This window comes from Aspergillus japonicus (assembly GCF_003184785.1).
Source record: "Aspergillus japonicus CBS 114.51 unplaced genomic scaffold BO86scaffold_15, whole genome shotgun sequence".
NCBI classification, from domain to species: domain Eukaryota; kingdom Fungi; phylum Ascomycota; class Eurotiomycetes; order Eurotiales; family Aspergillaceae; genus Aspergillus; species Aspergillus japonicus.
This window is the reverse complement of record NW_020291652.1, coordinates 370,858-388,251: the sequence shown is the minus strand read 5'-3', so window position 1 is coordinate 388,251 and position 17,394 is coordinate 370,858. Positions and strand designations below refer to the sequence as shown.

Sequence of the window (17,394 nt, the reverse complement as noted above, 5' to 3'; positions counted from 1 at the left end):
AAGCGACCCGCCGATCGCAATCCCACTACTGCGCGAGGAATGTCAGCAGCCAACGGGCACGTCAATGTCCACACGAATTCTCCACCTCGAGTTGACCCTGGCCCCGTTCCCCGTGCCCGATACATTTTAGGCGATTTAGCGCAGGGACGATGGATGGGGGAGTGGGGAAGGGCACGGAAATGCAGAGCTTAAGTAGGTAGGGTAGGGTATTCTCGTCTTACTTGTACACTCTCCCTTCTCCCTACCTTACTAGTGGCAGTGGTAAGTTAGGGGTAACTCAATGGTGGTTGTAGTCTCACTCACCACACACCCACGCTCCTGATTTCTTCTCCGCATCTTACTCTGACTCTTCCTCTCCCCCCCCCTTTCACCCCTAAGAAAAGACGACACACCATGACCAACACCACCGAGATCCAAGGCTTCGCCTCCCGCCGCAACAACACCTGCCTCGCCGACGAGGTCAGCTGCGGCCGCACCTGGGACACCTGGTATGCCTGCTGCCCGGCCGGCTCCTACTGCCCCGGCAGCAAGGTCAGCATCCCCAACAACGTCTGCTGCCCGAGCTGGACCGACTGCACCGCCCAGATCGAGGACCCGCCCGTGTGCGCCGGCGCCCAGTGGGCCCTGTACAACTACAGCGGATACTTCTGCTGCGAGGAGCACACCCAGGGGTTCGGGGTCAAGGAGAAGACCTGGGTCGGGTGCGCGCCGGCGGGGTTCCAGGGCGATGCCTCGTTTTCGGCGTTGAATGTCATTGCGCAAGGTATTTCTCTCCGTCCAATTCCTTGAACTGAAGCTTGGGGGTTTATGTGGGAGATGAGGGTTGAGGGCTAAGTGTAGTTTTGGGGTTGGTGTTGGGTTAGAGACGAGTGCGAGTGCGACTGCGACTGCGACTGCGACTGCTAGTTCGGGTACGGCGACGAGAACAGGATCTGCGACGACTACTGGGGCGAGTGGGGCGGCGGTGTCTTCGACGACGACGACGACAACGGCTGCGTCGACTGCACATTCGAACGGTGTCAATACAGGGGCGGTTGCCGGGGGCGTGGTTGGCGGGGTGGTGGGTGTCGCTGCGTTGGCGGCCGCCATCTGGCTGCTGATGCGGCGGCGGAAGAAGATGCAGTCGCCCGGGTACCAGCCGGGTGTGTCCTCGCAGCCGCAGAATGCAGGGTTTATGCATGAGGCTTCCGGGGAGTCGAGGCTGGGCGAGCTGCATAGTGAGCCCACGCGGATTGAGCTGGTGGGCCACAAGGATCAGTTGAGGCATGAATTGCCTTGATATGTGCCATAATCTCTTCGACTTTCACCCGGGAAAGAAGTTTCCTCGTCAGAACGGACCAGGGGTCATCCCAGGTCACTCCTGGAAATCCAAGCAGAAGCATTTCAAGGAGCGGTCCCCGAAGCATATCACTGAAGAATATGAAAATCTCCTATAATGAACACCCCGATGGTTCGGGTGAAGTCGAAAGGTACACCGGACGATCCCGCTTCTAAACTACGCGAGATTCACCCGGCCGCGCATCTTGAACAGCTCATGTCTTGCGCGACGTCATACCCAAGTCAGACCAAGGGCTTTCTTGTGACACACAAATGCAGGGGGTTTGGCCACTGCGTCTCGAGACATGCTGGGACAAGCACACCTCCCTAGATCGATCAGGTTGGGCTAGAAGTGTTTTCGCAGCGTAGTGGCTTATCTTCCGGCCCTGCTACTTGCTGAGCGATTATAAGAATACTGCTCTTCGGCGAATCAAGCCTTCTTGTCCCCGCTGCATGACAGACAGCTTAGCGCTGCAATCCCCGCAGGACAAAAGTCAAAGCGATCACTCTGTTTGATTCTAAACCAGTCACAGAAAGTATGATGAATGTTGTCTTCGAACATCCATTCCATTTCATCTTGCATTTGGATCAGCCGGCTGTCAGCGATACAACTATCTCCCATAAATATTAGACCTAGTCTGAAGGATAAGTCATGGTTTAACTTGGGTCCCAAGTATGCCGATTGATCGGTTATAATATCAGTGAGATAATTCTTGTTTATGCTTCATTGCATCGCAGGAATCGAACAACACGGCTCCCGAAGAACATACACGTTTGACCTTCTTTTGCTTGGAGAACCGCCAGGCCCACCTCGTCAGGTGCTGTGACAACATTTGGCACGGGTTGAGGGGTGTTGGGGCCGGTGACCCGGACCGCTCCCGCAGAAGCCCCTTTATACACGAGCACGGCTCGGACTGATGCATCCGTGGTCGTAAAGGACTTCGGGAAGGACGTGTGTAGATCCAGAGAAGCCTTTTGGAGAGTCTGGGGCGTAGATCTCAGCATCATCACCAGACCTTCAAGCAATGCGGGGCGGGTTCTTCGCACCAACTCTTGAGCCGCATGTTCTATTTCTGCGTCGCTCGGCTCGCGGCACTGTATAGAACTGATTTGACTTATAGAAGCTGGCATAACCAAGGACTGTGAAGGTATCTCGCAGGGACAGATCTGATCTAGCACGCTTTGGCGATGTTGCGTCTGCCTCCCGGGGAAGGTGTGACCCCCATGGGGCTGGAACTGAACACGCATGTATAATTACCATGAGCCAGGGTTATCCGGAAAATGATATGATGGCAGAGGGGGTCCATTTGTTCCCTTGGCCGATGAAGACCCATTGCGAGACGGTCAGCTTGATCTTTCGTTTAAGTTGGCTAGAAATGGGCGGGTATTCAGTAATAGTAATAAGTTTAGTTCGCTGCCGGAGCTACGCTTCCCTAATCTCTCAAGTACCTGGCCCGAAACAACATTCGCAGCGTGTAGCTACAGGGTATATACCACATATACATCATAGGGTGACAGCAGTCTATTTGACATGAAAAAGGGGAGATCCATAATACAAAGTAGCACGGGCGCAAATCGCACGTGTGAAGTCAACTATACAAAAGTCCATATAAGCTCACTTATCTTTTCCGCGAAGGTGCCGCAGCAGAGCCAGCAGCGCCGCCCATCAACTCGGGCGTGCCACCGACAAAGGCGCGGACAATCTCCTGGTGCGCGCGCCAGATGACCCAGACGGGCACGATGACCCACAGCCCGTTGAAGAACGTCAGGTAGACATACGTATACATCCAGTGGCTCGTGTTCAGCGCGGGGCTGCCGGCCAACCACTCGGGCACGAAGGTCATGAACCCGCCGTACAGCTCGGCGGTGGCCAGACAGGCGGCCACCAGCCAGGTCCGGGCCACGACCACGCCGCGCTGCTTGCTGCCCAGCCGGCCGTGCGACAGCCGGTACAGGCTGTAGCAGATGTAGGCGGCGGCGGGGCCCCCGAGCAGGACGGTCAAGAGCTCGATGGAGATGACAGTGGGGTCGGCGCCGCCCCAGCGGTGGTCGGCCTTGGCGTACTCCTGCCACAGGCGGGCGGTGGGGTCCCAGGACGCGCCGTAGGTGGCGCCGTAGGCGCGGTCGCGCTGGTTCAGGAACACGGGGCCGAAGCGGGACTGCGTGGCGGAGATGGTGATCGAGCTGAAGAAGCAGTGGTACAGGAAGGAGCCCTCGATCAGGAAGTGCGTGAGCGCGTCGTACGCGTGCCAGAAGAAGAGCAGGCTGGCCAGGTCCTGGCTGGCCGGGATCAGCCGCCGGCCCATGATGTAGGCGATCAGCATCGGGAGGAAGGCCATGACGAGGCAGCAGACGGTGGGCACGTCCAGCACAAACGGCTGGGCCATGATCGCGCTGTAGTCGTACAGCAGGGCTTGTTGGAGGAGGTTGTCGTCGGCGTGGACGGCGGCGTTCGGGTTCGGGAAAGCCACGGCGGGAGGAGGCGCGGGGTTCGTGATGCGATCAACGGTTTGCGCGGCAATGGTGGTGCTGAGCAGGTGCGAGTGCAGGTTTGAGGCTATATTCGAAATGTGGGACTGCGCGGTCGTGAGGATGGACTCGACCGAGTCTTTAAGTGTCATGGTGGGCGGGTTGGAGACGTGATGATTGATCGCGGGGAGACAATGAACGAGAAGGAACAAGTCAGTTCGTGTAATATCTTGAGGTTTAAGAGGAAGTGGTCTTCCCCCCCTGAGAGATCTCACTTTCAAAGAAAGTCGCGTCGATGCGCGATCCGGCGGCCTCAGGCAGGTGGAACTTGTCTGTTTTGGGGATGGTGGCGCCCCACTCACTTTGCATCGATGCTTTGTTGTTTCTTTCATGCTATTTCCAGCTTCTTTCAGCTCTCGCTGGGATTCTTCTTGCAAAAGCAGTATCAACAACCTCGCGCTTTGGCGTACGGTACCAGGGCTTTCTCTGCTGGATCCAATGTTGTCGTTCGAGTCCTTTGTACCATGTCTGGTAATCCCGCCTAAAGACAACAAAGAGTTATTTGCATAGTCGATTGTACCATACCAAACTACTGTGAATCTCTCTGGGATACTTTCCGACACCACGCACTAAGGATCTTATCAGTTCTGCTTATAATCCGCATTGATCTGCGTCTATCAGCATATCACCTTGTTGTCGTAATACTATCTTCTTGCTTTGTACTCTACTGTCCACAGGATTATGTTGCAGCGAACCCAGATCGATCTCAGTGAGAAGAAGCAGGTCTTTCATACCCTCGTTGTATTTTCTTAGGAGTCAGGATCAATCCAAATGGCAACGAGCTTTCCGTTAGCTATTCAGGGTCTATGGGTTCCTGAGTGATCGTCCCACCTTTTGTTCGAGTCCTTGTGTGCATTCAGTGCCATCTCCGATAACTCGATCCTGCTGTTCTTGGGCCCTCTCCTCAACCATCCCCTTCAATTATGGCATGGTCCTCGGATACGTCTCAATGTCCAAACTCCGAAGGATCCATCCTGTTCTGACGATTGACCGAGTCCCGTCCCAGTCGACGAAAGGCCACCCAAAAGACGCAAGCACAGACAAACACCAATCCAGCTGCTATTGACCAGAGAATCACGAGGTACGGATCCTTCGCTAGCGGTGACAGTGCCATACCCAGCCCGTAGCCGAGCGCCAACGTCCCCACATAGCACGCCTGCATCACCGACTTCATGCTCTTTGGCGAATGGGTGTAAAGGTATTCTGCGCCCGTCGGCCAGCAGAACACCTCAGCTAGCGCGATGATGATGTAGGTTGGGAGCTGGATCAAGATGTGGATCTGGTTTGGAATCTGGCCGTGATCGCTATTCGATGCAGCACAGGCCAATGGGTGATCGTAGCAGGGTCTTGCGTGGTAAATTGCAGCTTGAAGAATGGCAAAATAGGTCATGGCTAAGGACATGATGAGGAATCCAAGGGTGATACGGTTCACTGGATTGAACATGATCCCGATGCGCTGGAGAAAAGGATACAATATTTTGTGGACGAGAACTCCGAAGAGGATGTATGCTACTGGGTTGGAAACCTTGAGAACGTCGTTGGGAATGCCGTGGCTCTGCATTGTGCCGGCTTGAGATATGCCTTGTTGAGAGGCTTGGGACATGCAGAGCCAGAAGATGGGCCAGCCCATACTAGGATGTAGTGGTTAGCTGAGACTCGATGCTGTGCTGCTGGGCCAATTCACTAGATCTTGAAGGCAGATATCCCGCTTCGGAGCTCGGCGATAAATCCTTCATCCCATGGAACGACGCGTTGATAGATTGTGAGTTGGGTTTGAGGATCGCATGCTTCAAGGTTGAATCCACTCCGGCATGCGTACCAGAGGCACTGGGCGGCTTGGGGAAGAACGGTTCTTTGTGGTGGAGGATGGACTGTTCATTGTCAGTCAACCATAGTTAGAATTCAGAGGCAGCACTCGCCAAAAATTCCCCTTGCTGCTTGCACGATGACAAGGCACACCAACACGGAGCAAAGAGCCAGAAGATAGCTCGACCAGAAGCCAACATATCTCTCCATCATGGTGGTGGCTAAAGCCCCCATGGCTCCAAGGTTTGTCATCCTAAGTAGTGTAAACTTCAGAGCGAGTCCCAGACAGTGAGAAGTGATCTAGATGACCTACCAGTAGTAGACACTGTAGATGTATTGGACGGTGAGGTCGCGGTCCACCACTACCCGCCGGCCATTTGCCCGGGTCTCAATGCGTCCTCCAGGATCTGTATATTGATCCGCTATTACGCCAAGAATCAGTCCAATCGATGAAAATATGCATCACCTGATGGGGTCGCTTAAAACAGCAACGAGATCACTACCAATGAATGGTTGAAGTGAGGCCAGGACCCCTCCAAGCCCGATGGCAATCAGTGCAGCTCCCACGGCAAATCCCGGTACCGCAGCACCGTTACGCATCATGGCAGGCAAGGAAGTAATGAATAGAGTCAAAGATCCCAGTGTATATAGTCTGCTATTCGTTAGCAATGATCTAAGTCCAAAAATCAATCATAATCGGCCCGCACACAAAGAAAATCTGCAATGCCAAATACCGTCCCAACCGACCATCGACTAAGATCGAGATCGGCAACGGCAGGATATTCACCAAGACTGTAAATGCCAGATTAACCGTAGTGGCTCGTGATTCCCCAAGACCCAGGGCCCCGGGGATCGAATCAGAGGGGCTATGCTGTAGGTAATTCTCTAGTAGAAAAAGGACCGGTTAGCCATGCTGCTCTAGACGTTGGAGCTCTGTGGAGAGCTTTGTGATCTGCGTACGAAAGATACTTTGGGTGCCCTCGTAGGTAAATCTTTCGAAAACGGCGATCGATGCTGCTATCCAGACTCGAGGCGGTAAAGAGTCTGCGACATGGAGTAGGTGTTGGAGGCCATCGTCAGAATAGGCGGAAGAGGACCCCTTGTCCTCCAGTGCGTCATTGCTGCATTGGTTTGACTTCTGTAAGTGTAAGATCATGGTTATCTTTTGCCTAGGCTTGGAATCAAAATCCTAAGTTCCAAGAGATGCATCATGGCCGCTTTTATGCATAGTGCATCTAGTTCGGCGTTGGTCGGAATGGATTCGGTGTTCGGAGCTGGATAAAAGCTGATAATGGGCCTTATCGGTGCAAATGTCATCGAGATGTCAACTATAAAGTGCAATCTTAGCGCTCGGGCATAGTATAGACCTTGTCTCTTGGTGATGACGATGATGAAACATCCAGAACCCCGGAGTACTGCTTGAAGCAGTATACACTGCGTGTGGCCAAAGTGATACCTGGGAAGACCCGACATCAATGATACACGAGTGGTCTCGCATGCCTCTACCTGATCCGAGTACTATCATCAGGTCATAGATGGCTCGGCCTTATTCCTCTCTCGCGCTTAGTATCCACTGGTGACTGTACATACTCCATCCATTGGGCCGATAAAGCCCTTCCATTCTGTTCTGACTTCTTGCTATCGTGGCGCATCCAAAACTCCGCCTCCTCACGGTATGCCTTGAGCTGAATGTCTAACCAGTCAGACATGCGACAAGCTGTATCGTGCACCCTCTGTAGCGGTGCCATGTGAGAGGCTCCCAACACGACTTCAGCTTGAACTTGCCCGCCTCCGCCGAGCCCTGTGCCAATTCGATCCAACTTGTCCTGCCTCCGCGCGGGGATATTGATATGACTTTTTCCTCCGAAGATAAAAAAGACTGGTGGCCGCACGTATGAAAGAAGCTCAAAGGCAATACATGACCATGGGCATATTGTCACATAATTTCGGTTGTTATTGTCGCCTTCCTTGGCTGAGAGGGCTAGATCCGGGCTTAGAAAGCGCTCCGTCCTGGAAAGAGCACCATTCTTGTCATTACCGTCTATTTGAGGTGTTGCATTGAGGCGCAAATATGTCCAGGCCTCTTGGGCTTTTGTCGTGGTCAAAGTCACGGCACCGGGTAGAAGGGGTCTTCCTGGGGTATTGAGTGGATAGAGAGCCGTTGGGAGAGCACGAAGGCCATATTGTATATATTTATCGACAGCCCGGGAATCCCAGCGGCGCCAGAACGGGTTGCTGCGGATATACTTCTCGGCCTCGTGTTCTGAGGACCACAGATCAGGTCGGGTGCTGGCCCAAAGAACCGGACTTCGTCCACCTAATTTACTGGGACTTTCGACTTGAATCATGGGCTCGAGGGAAATGAGAGAATGAAAGAGCCGGGGGTGCATTATACACACATGAACACTGAAATCAACGGATATTAGTGACAAAGCTTTTGGTTTCCGGGAAAAGACAGGGACAAGTACAATTGCGAGCAGCTGAAACTATGTGCAACTCCCACGATTGGAGGCTTGATCTGATCACTAAAATGGTTCACCATGCCCAGCAAGTCTCGAGAGTGGTCAAATCAGCTCGCTATGGTTGCCGATCAGCAGGTCCAATCTCTTTCTACAGGGGAATGCATATGATAGTTTGTCTCACGATCATCGCCAAGGTTGTCTTCGTTCAGCACTCCACTGGTGCCTTGATTGGAGCAATCCGCGAACCAGATGGCCTTGATTTTCCCCTCGAAAGTTCTCAGAAGGTCATCCCAAAGAGGCTCATAGCACTCCTACATTGAGGGTTCCGATCGTTAGCAGGCTATGACAGCGCACCATGGTGAATGGAGTTACCTCTGACCTTTGGAATCCCATTCGCATGTCCTGCTATGATCGATATGTCATCCCGACTGGGATTGTGGTTATTGAGTGAGATGTATTGCTTGATTGCTAATTGCAATAGTCTGTCTGTCTTGACTGCGTGGTGGTATTCACGAATGGAAGAGCAGGGAATAGTGTGCTCGATAATTCTGAACTGGGAGTTCATTTTGCGTTTCGTTTGGATATGAGAACGAAGAGGTAGAGCCGGGTGCACTGCCTCCAGAAGAGACTCTCACGCCATTATATAGGCCGTGGTCGACTGAGAGAAAAGAGCTGATGAAGAAATTGAAGCTAAGGTGTTAAGTGATAAAGTGGTTCGGACCTCCCACCAAACAGATTCCGCATGGCTCGAGCAAACCCAGACTAAGGTCTTAGTCTCAAGCTTTCCAACCCGCTGTTCTAATTGTTGAACGGACTATAATTTCACGCACCCACATGCCTTGGTCACTTCGTCTCTATCTCATTCTATAATAGTTTTATAGGCTACAATCAAAGGCTCAGAATATACCGGTCCTTGTTTCACATTGCAGCCGAATCACGTTATATCATAGCATTACCAAAGGCTTCTCTACATGATCATAGCTGCTCCAAGTCATATGGCGATCACTGTGTTAGTCTTCTCCGCCTTCAGAATGCTCTTTCATTCCAAGTTTGTTCCGACTCTAGTATCACGGTTTCACTATAGCAAGTTCATGGTGTTGATCAGTATGCTTAGAAGATTGCGTATTTTGACCGAAAGGCTCATGAGAAGTAAGCTTTGCGAGAGTGGACACAGTCCAATGGATTTCAGTCACTTCAGACTGACACCTATCCGACAAGATCTGGCCCTTGCTAGAGGTTGTTCAAGCACATCCTAATATCCTAAGTCAATAGGAAGAATAACCCCAATCGCTATCTCTTTACCCAGATCAAAGAGGCACCGCTGGCGGACCACAACGCTGAGGATCCAGTATGACAGTCTGACGGTCGCCATGGATTAACTAGCATCCCTGCGCCTCATAACCTCGACGCTCGCCTGAGTCCAGAAATAGTGGCTTGGCACTGGATGGTGGGTGCATGCGACTGCATTAGGGCGCTGCCCTTGAGATATTGTCGACTTCGATCTGGACCCAAGAGAGAGCATTGACTGTTCTTTCTGCATATTAGGAGAACAACACCATGAGATTCGACTCGACTAATCGAGGGATTGTGGCAAGCATTTTTATGAGATCTGAGATCGGGATGAGGCGGCCCTTCGGGGCACTCTGTTGATGCCAGCAAACCATCTCTGCTTCGCTTTTATCAATGCTGCGAACTGAACCCCGGGTGGCCAATGCCAAGGCCAGCAATTCGATAGTGGCTATTGATGGCGGCGACCCCTGCTGCTTTGTTCTATCGCATCCCTGCCACGTCTTATAGTAGTTGCGCTTAATGCTTGTGATGTTGGACATAGCTTTTGAGAAGGAAAAGTACCTCGATGCGATACATGCGACATGATAAGTAAATCGAGGTGGCCTTGAAACTTTGTGCGATATAGAAAAGATTAGAGATATGCTGTTGGTCCTAGGACTCAGTTGTGGCAGACTGGAAGGATTGACTGCGCACCTTCCAAATAAGACCCTTGACGAAGCATCAACCTTGGCTGAACATTGCCATGCGATCCAATCTTGTGTCCTCGATGTACCCTATCACTCTCATTTTCAGAGATTATAAGCGAGGGATACTCGATCACAGCATGTTGTGGAATTTGTGTGGGGTGCAGGTGTGAAAGCGAACCACACCTCAGCTCTTTGTCGGCTTCCTGGTGGCCGCGACTTGAAAGAACTTCCAACCGCAACTCACACAACCCACTCTTCCGCCACCTTTCCCATTCCTCGAAACCACCTGACCCTATTCGACGAACCAGACTTGGTTCTGAAATGCTCTTTCCAGTGTCTTATTGCTCGGTTATTGCAGCAAAGCCTAGCCCAGGTGCCATTAGCCCACGATGGTCTAGTCCCTCGACCATAGGTGAGATCAACACTTGGGTAGGACATCACTGGAAGCGTCTGGAATAAGTGAGAACAGATAGGGCTTACTTTCCAATTTTTAAGATCTTTCTTGACTTCCGGTCATTCATGCTCACAGAACCTTGCCTCGGACACACTTCTGCGACATCATGAGTTCCGTCGATAACGTGGATGTCACTCTATACAATTTGATCAGAATAGCATGGGACTTGTACCATAACTGCAATCTTGTTCGTGGCGAGGCTCCTGACGGCTTCAAACAGCTTGTGGCCGGATTAATCTCTCTCCATAACACTCTACGTGCTTTGAAAAATAGCGTAGACAGTGTGAGAGGCGATCACGGAGTTGACCTGCAGCCATCCCTTCATGCCTGCTTAGAGACCCTGCATGCACTTCATAAACTAGTGGCTAGGTACAGGGCCATTGGCGCCAGCAGCGAGAAGGAGTTTTGGGAGAAGATGGACTGGCCGACCCAACAAGGACAAGTTGAAGAGTTGAGGTCGGAGGTATCCGCCCATGCGCATAATTTAGGATTGTGCATGAGTTCGATTGTGAGGTAAGGACCCTGGTCACGCCAAGATTTGAGGTCATGGTTATTGATTCTTTCAGTTATTCGCTAGGAAGCTTTAACAACTCGGCGTTGGATAATTCACAAACAGACAAGTCTCCCTTGCCATCACCGCCTCCACAGGCCGAAACAACTCCCATATTTCCACCACCGCCACCGATATCATCTCGAAGACCTCACCTTGTCGGGATCTCCGAGCTAGAGGGAAGCTCTATCTTCGAACCGACTCACTCAGATGTGAAGACACCCAATGGCTTCAGCAATGATCCTACACGTGGGTCGGTCTCCACAGAATCGATGGCCTCCGGATACTCTGATGGCTCCGTCATGTCGGGAAGTACGCTTACTCCTTCTAGTAGCGTATCGGGGAATACGAACTTCAACATGCCCTCGATGGATTTATTCTCAACCGAGAAAGAGGTGTTGCATTCTCGGACTCCAGCCTTCGTGGGAAAAGGCACACCAGATACAGATATGTCACCTCACTCCCGGACGCGATGGGAACAGATTCGTCGATCGCTGTGTTATGAGCCTCGAGATAGGTTCCACCAACCAGGCGCTGAGCTCATTCTCAAATTCGATGCGTCCGTGGTCAAAGGGCAGGAAGTGCGGAACCTCACCACGAGTGGTTGGTTACATATTGCTGTGTGGTGGCTGCTGAAGGTATGGAACAGTGCGTTTTGGCTTCTATGAGTTGACGGCTAACAGTGCCTCAGGCCCGTGCAGTCCTTGCCAACGCGGACAAGCCAGGCCCGTTGGATAACCGTGGAAGCATCAGCCCATCAACCTTATCGTGGTCTTCCAGCCACCAAGCATATGTTGACCTGCTCAAGGCCTCATATATCCTATATGACGTTGTGCTTAGAACTGGCAATCCGGAGGAATTGTTCCTAAATGAGAATCGAAAAATGGTCTCCGATTTGTCGGATGTGAGTAGCTCGAGCACATATGCTGGATCCCACTTAACCAAGACTATAGGGTATCAGGGAAGACTTCTCCCAGTTCAGCTCCGTCGATGTTCCAGAATATGCTGCCATTCATTCACACAATCAGGAAATTTTGGAAACAATACAACCCGAGGAAAGTACTGGTAATATCAATCCACGTTTGGGTCTGGGCGATGTCCGTTATACTACAGTCGAGATCGAAGACGCAGGCAATGAGGACGAACAAGTCTTCTTCCGCACGTTCGTCAACGCCGGGATAGGTAGCAAGAAGCTTCGCATGAGAACAAAAGGCGCCCCGTACATGCTTCTGCTGTCTACCAGAGAGGGAGACAGTGAGCCAAAAATTACCATATGTAATCAGATGGGCACTTTTTGTCTCCAGCGAGACTGTGAGTTATGTCCGCTTGATTACAGACTTTAGTCAGATCTAACCCGGTCACAGTCACTCCAGCAGATTTAGCCCAGTTCGTCCAAGTCTCAGAAGCCTCTTTTAACGTTCTCTCGGTTTCCAAGTCTACAGAGCTGGTGACGTTAATGTTTGGAACGATTAGCGTTTCTATCTCGTTCCAGTATCTGTCCGATTTGGTACAGTTCATCAGCGTTCCGAAAGCCTACTTCGATGCGGTGTGGCCCCGAGAGCCAGTAAGCTCGGATGAAATTACCGAGACTGTGATCTATAGAGGCCCTGTTGAGGTACTGGAGCAGCTCAAAGCACCCAGCATGGTAGCCATGAGTCCGGCTCTTGTTCACCGATCCTGTGAAGTGCGCATTCTAGAGCGATCATTTGGCGAAGCATGGCGCTCTATTCGGAGAATGGTCATCAGTTCTTCTGTGGCTGACAAAGATCCCATGTGTATTGATTGGTTCATGCCTTTGAGCAGTGTACAAATTAACCGCAAAAAAGGATCGAGGCAGGCGCTGCTAAAGTGGTCAGATACTGGGCAAGAACGGTCGGATAGGACTGATGGGAACTACAACCCCCTGTACTCCAATGTCTATGATGAGAAGAATCCCAACATCGGGATCAGTATAGAATGGTCGACAGAGCAGGCAGCTGAGGAGTTTGAGCAGGCTATAATGAGTCTGAACGCGAAACCGATATTCTCCTGGTCTCAGACCCAAAGCTCGGGTCACATCTACGACGCAGTGGACGACACTCCGGATCACAAGATATACAAAACTATCATGGTGTGTCAAACACACGCGGGCTGGAAGTCCAGTGGTGTGTATTATGTCTACAGAGACATCGACTACAGCTATGAGCATGGCAGCCGCAGTGTTCGATTTCCGCATATATTCCACACCCACTACATATCGTCACATGTGGATCAATTGTACCGTGCTGACTCTCAGGTTCGATTTTCCCACAGCGAGAAAGTGACGAGAAGCGTTACGATAAGCTTCGACGAAGTCCTAACCTTGCAGGGGTTCATGAGCTCACTGGCATCCTCCCACGAACTGGTGTTCTCCAGACGTGCCACATCTCTGACGACTAAGTCTAAGCTCTTCTTCGGCCATAAGAAGTCATCTAAAGGAGACTCGGAGGTACAGCTGTGGCGGGATGGGGAGAATCTTCGTCTTGCTGCACGATGGAAGAGTGATCAAATCGTGGACAAGTGGTTAACAATGGGAATGCCAGCTCGGGAGCCGACGCGGGACCACCACGACCGAATAAATTTTCCCACGCAGGAGTTTTCACGAGGAATGGTCCTCAATATGGCTAAGATAGCCGCTGGAAAAGCGAAAGACCCGAGTAAGGAACGATCGCGAGGCCCTGTGACGATCAATTTTTCGTCAACAAAAGGTGGGCTCCCCTATGGGCATGATGAGGCATACAGTATATATCCTGAATACTCTCGGCTTCGAAGCTAATGATCAACGCGAAACGACCAGATCAAAGTGATTTCATTATCGCCTTGCGAACCAGGGCTACGTCATAGATCAGGTGAAAGGAACAGTAAGACATACTGCGGGGAAATTTCGAGCAAAATAAAAAGGGACTCTGAAGGAGAAAAACCGACGATTGTGGCCTATAATGCGATGCTTGTCTGAGATCGACAAAAATAGTCACGCCCGGGATCGAACCGGGAACCTTCTCGGGTCGTTCAGCTGATGTGAACGAGAAATCATAACCATTAGACCACGTGACTGTTTCTTGTTGATGACCGAGTTCTTATTTGTTTCATTAACACCCTTCCCGCATCATCTGCAGTTTGGTCTGCAGATACCACGGACGGTACGGTCGGTCGGTCCCTTGCTGCAAGGCAAACCCGCCGCCGACCACCAAATGATCGGAGACAGGGACAAGTCAGGGACACAGAACTGTGGCCAGCCGGGCATTTTTTCTATGACGCTTGTGATTAGATCTGAGGGGGAGTCTGTGCCTTGGAATGGACCAGGTTTCTAGTCCGTCTGATCTCACTGCTGCGGATTATGGGCCTCAGGAGATCCTCGAATCTTGGAAATGGTTCCTACAGCTGCGGTTCGTGTCGCAGCGTGCCTGCGAAACGATGATTACACCGACCTTTCTCATTCGACAAATCAATCATTTCGCTTACTCGACTCAAAATCTTCTGATGAACCGGTATTCGTCATTGACGAGCAGAAACAGCCACATTTATGTAGTCATTCCGTGACTCAAACCAAAGCTAGAAGGTAACTTTCTGTCCACTTCTGTCCCGTATGACTTGCAGACAAACCCCTCAAATCGAAACCTAAGTGTCCACACCTGCAAGTGTACAGGGCTTGACTTAGGGCGGGTGATCTCCCTCTGCCTTCTTCTCTTCTGGGCGATCGGGGGACATTGACTCTGCGCCGCGTGCGCCTCACACGTGCAGGCCTCATGACTCTGATACACGAAAAGGCTGCTGCTGCGGCCACGGCTGGTATGCCCTTCTTAAAAAGCGTCAATGCCTAGCTACGCTTTGCCTTACTGATATGTGTTATCTATTTTATTGCATGATGACTGGTGGTTTTTGATTGCCCTGAAGCCCGGGGTCAATCGAAATCTGTATTCTATTCAAGAAGGATTCTTGAGTTGTTAGTTTTCTCGACTTCTCACCTACTCACTAATTGCAGAGCCCGGTGACTCTTAGTCTCTTTTAGTCTCTCTTTATCATTCCTTCTGTCTTTCGCTGTTGTGCTCTCCAGCTTTAAACGCTTGTGAGACGTCCTAACTCTTGAACTTACGAGTTGCGTTCTATCGATTCCGATATTGATCACAGCTGCGTGGAAGTGTGGATATGCCATATTTGGTCCACCATCATCGCGAGCATCATCGACGACGCCACTCCTGGCCTTATTGTGGTGGTGGAGCACCGCACCAGCCGCTGGGGCGAAATTGGGTGGTTTTCCAGTCTGCACACCAGCAGCAGCTACAGGACCATTACCAGCAGCAGCAGCAGCAGCAGCAACAAAAGTCCTACCAGCAACTCCTCGAACAGCATTTCCTCGTCCCCGTTGGGTCGGAAGACTTACTTGAGGACGATGCGGCGTCCGCGGGGATTGGGCCCTCGCTGACGAGGACGAGGGCTATGCCAGCCGTGGCATCGAATGCTCGGCCTCGCCGGTGGTGGTCGTCGTGGTGGTCGTCCTCCGCGCGAGGGGGTTCCTCGCCGCGGATCGATCATGCGGCCCCTAGTGGACATGGGGGATCGTTTAGGAAGATGGTGCGTCCGCCGTTGGATAAGGCGAAGTCGTTGTTCGTAATGCCCACAACGACGAACCAGTATCCGGTCGGCGGTGGAGAGGAAGTACTCTTTACTTCGTACTTGGTGCCCTCGCCGCCGAGTTCGCAGCGTGCTTGGGGGTTAGGCGCTGCTGGGCAGGTGGACCCAACTCCTGGAGGGTTGTTGTCGGTGCCGGTAGTGGACCTTGCAGGTGGTCGTGGTGGTCGGCGGGGGCGAGCAATGGATCTGCTGGCGGAGAGGAATCATCGGCGGTGTCATTCGGAGCAGCCGCGGTCTTGGAAACGGCCGAGCGCGAGCTTGTGGCCGCTTGAGGAAGAATGAGACGCTGCTGTATTAATTTTGGGGATGGTTTCAGGCTGTTCATTGCATGGTGTCGTTTGACCGGGGCTCTTCATTTATTTCAGGCTTTTGTGCTCGAGAGTGATGTGGGTTTTGTTTCTGCTTGTTTTTCTGCTTCTCATTTTCACCATGTTTTATTCTTCTATAATTGTTATTAGCATTATGCTTCGGGCGTCTGATATACATGGTATACGGGCATAGGTCATTTGCATGTTTGCTGGCATGAAGGACAGGATGTGCGGTCGAGCGGTCGGGTCATTCGCGTGGAATTTGCGGCATTGTGTTCAAGCGGGCGGTGATTGGGGACATGGGGACATGGACAAATAATAACTTGAATACTCAAAACTACTACTAGGCTTCTTGCAGCACATTCTTTGGTAGGAGCCCCCCTTGCAGAGTAATCTACCGCAGGGCAACCTCGCATCTTTTGCCTCGTATCAGTGCCCGAGACCGTGCATTTGGAACTGTCAAAGAGACAGACAGCAGACTGACAGGAACCCGGAACGACCGTGCCGAATTCACGCGGCATCTCCATGCCGTCGCGCTTGGCCCAGCTGAAGATGAGGTCATTGGGTCCGAGAAAGAGCCTCAAATACCCACTGGGAGTGGGGATGGGAGTCGGCGGTTTTGAGGTGTGAATGGGTGATTCGTCTACTCGGTGTAGTTAGTGGTTGTGGATCGCGGATGTTATCTTTGCGAGTTGACTCCTCGAGTGCCATAACATCGAGTTGCGCGGATGAATGTTTCCGCACAATTCGGGAGTAGTTGAGCTGGTGCTGGTTAATCTCTCATTGTCCTACGGAGTGTCAGTATCTGGACCAGGGGAACGTAGTCTACTGTGTTGTTGTTAAACGAAAACGAGGTATTTGTGATGGTCGAGCTGCTATTTAAAGCCCGCACACCTGGCGGGTGAGTTGGTCCGTGGAACGTTGTGAAACATCTGGCTCTAAATATTGCCCTATCACCCTCTCCACATCACCTATTTTCACTTCCTGTAAGAGTGTTTCCCCCTGAGATAATTCGACCTGGCGGAAATGGGGATGCTCGCGCACGGAACGGACGGAATCAATGGAAACTGAAATGGAAATGAAGATCCCCTCCCCCCCCCCTCCCCTCAAAAGGCTGAAGCGCTAACGACCGGACTATCAGCCCTAGTGAGCCCTACCATTCTGACTGTTGGTGCTTATTGGTTGGATTGTCCGGGTCGGGGGAGTGGGGTCCCAGTTGGCTTGTTCGACGGGGTGGGGGCGGATTTGCGCGTGATTTTGGGGTTGTGTTTGTGTTTGTGTTTGTGTTTGTGGTGAGACGGGAGAGGTGCTAGGTGCAGTGGTCTGGTCAGGTGGTCAGGTG

General features: G+C 51.8%; 7 protein-coding genes and 1 non-coding gene across 8 annotated transcripts; 3 read left to right on the top strand and 5 right to left on the bottom strand.

Annotated features, from left to right (window-relative positions):
* Positions 1–393: 393 nt before the first annotated feature.
* Positions 394–1,279, top strand: BO86DRAFT_378140 (uncharacterized protein; the record flags this gene model as incomplete). The annotated part of the gene is made up of 2 exons (XM_025670615.1): positions 394–763; positions 864–1,279. 2 exons carry the CDS (start codon positions 394–396, stop codon positions 1,277–1,279), a joined length of 786 nt encoding a protein of 261 aa, XP_025529170.1.
* Positions 1,280–1,651: 372 nt separating this feature from the next.
* On the bottom strand, positions 1,652–2,598 carry BO86DRAFT_55221 (uncharacterized protein). Its single transcript, XM_025677473.1, has one exon. It carries the CDS (start codon positions 2,563–2,565, stop codon positions 2,035–2,037), a length of 531 nt encoding a protein of 176 aa, XP_025529169.1. The 5' UTR covers positions 2,566–2,598; the 3' UTR covers positions 1,652–2,034.
* A 161-nt stretch (positions 2,599–2,759) lies between these two features.
* Positions 2,760–4,038, bottom strand: BO86DRAFT_388144 (EXPERA domain-containing protein). The gene has a single exon (XM_025671779.1). It carries the CDS (start codon positions 3,936–3,938, stop codon positions 2,937–2,939), a length of 1,002 nt encoding a protein of 333 aa, XP_025529168.1. The 5' UTR covers positions 3,939–4,038; the 3' UTR covers positions 2,760–2,936.
* A 754-nt stretch (positions 4,039–4,792) lies between these two features.
* BO86DRAFT_417893 (uncharacterized protein) lies at positions 4,793–6,808 on the bottom strand (the record flags this gene model as incomplete). The annotated part of the gene is made up of 7 exons (XM_025675054.1): positions 4,793–5,477; positions 5,531–5,717; positions 5,766–5,905; positions 5,966–6,074; positions 6,156–6,304; positions 6,360–6,537; positions 6,613–6,808. The coding sequence occupies 7 exons, from the start codon at positions 6,806–6,808 to the stop codon at positions 4,793–4,795; spliced, it is 1,644 nt and encodes a 547-aa protein (XP_025529167.1).
* Positions 6,809–7,181: 373 nt separating this feature from the next.
* BO86DRAFT_447272 (toxin biosynthesis protein) lies at positions 7,182–8,791 on the bottom strand (the record flags this gene model as incomplete). Its single annotated transcript, XM_025676577.1, has 4 exons — positions 8,494–8,791; positions 8,296–8,425; positions 8,121–8,205; positions 7,182–8,058 (listed from the first exon to the last, which is right to left on the bottom strand). The coding sequence occupies exons 1-4, from the start codon at positions 8,677–8,679 to the stop codon at positions 7,182–7,184; spliced, it is 1,278 nt and encodes a 425-aa protein (XP_025529166.1). The 5' UTR covers positions 8,680–8,791.
* Positions 8,792–10,650: 1,859 nt separating this feature from the next.
* On the top strand, positions 10,651–13,888 carry BO86DRAFT_359520 (uncharacterized protein; the record flags this gene model as incomplete). The annotated part of the gene is made up of 5 exons (XM_025669780.1): positions 10,651–10,986; positions 11,490–11,732; positions 11,786–11,998; positions 12,048–12,405; positions 12,459–13,888. 5 exons carry the CDS (start codon positions 10,651–10,653, stop codon positions 13,886–13,888), a joined length of 2,580 nt encoding a protein of 859 aa, XP_025529165.1.
* Positions 13,889–14,080: 192 nt separating this feature from the next.
* On the bottom strand, positions 14,081–14,166 carry BO86DRAFT_t100. The gene has a single exon. It is a non-coding gene; the product is annotated as a tRNA-Val (tRNA).
* A 718-nt stretch (positions 14,167–14,884) lies between these two features.
* On the top strand, positions 14,885–16,136 carry BO86DRAFT_55182 (uncharacterized protein). The gene has a single exon (XM_025677472.1). It carries the CDS (start codon positions 15,259–15,261, stop codon positions 16,024–16,026), a length of 768 nt encoding a protein of 255 aa, XP_025529164.1. The 5' UTR covers positions 14,885–15,258; the 3' UTR covers positions 16,027–16,136.
* Positions 16,137–17,394: the final 1,258 nt, after the last annotated feature.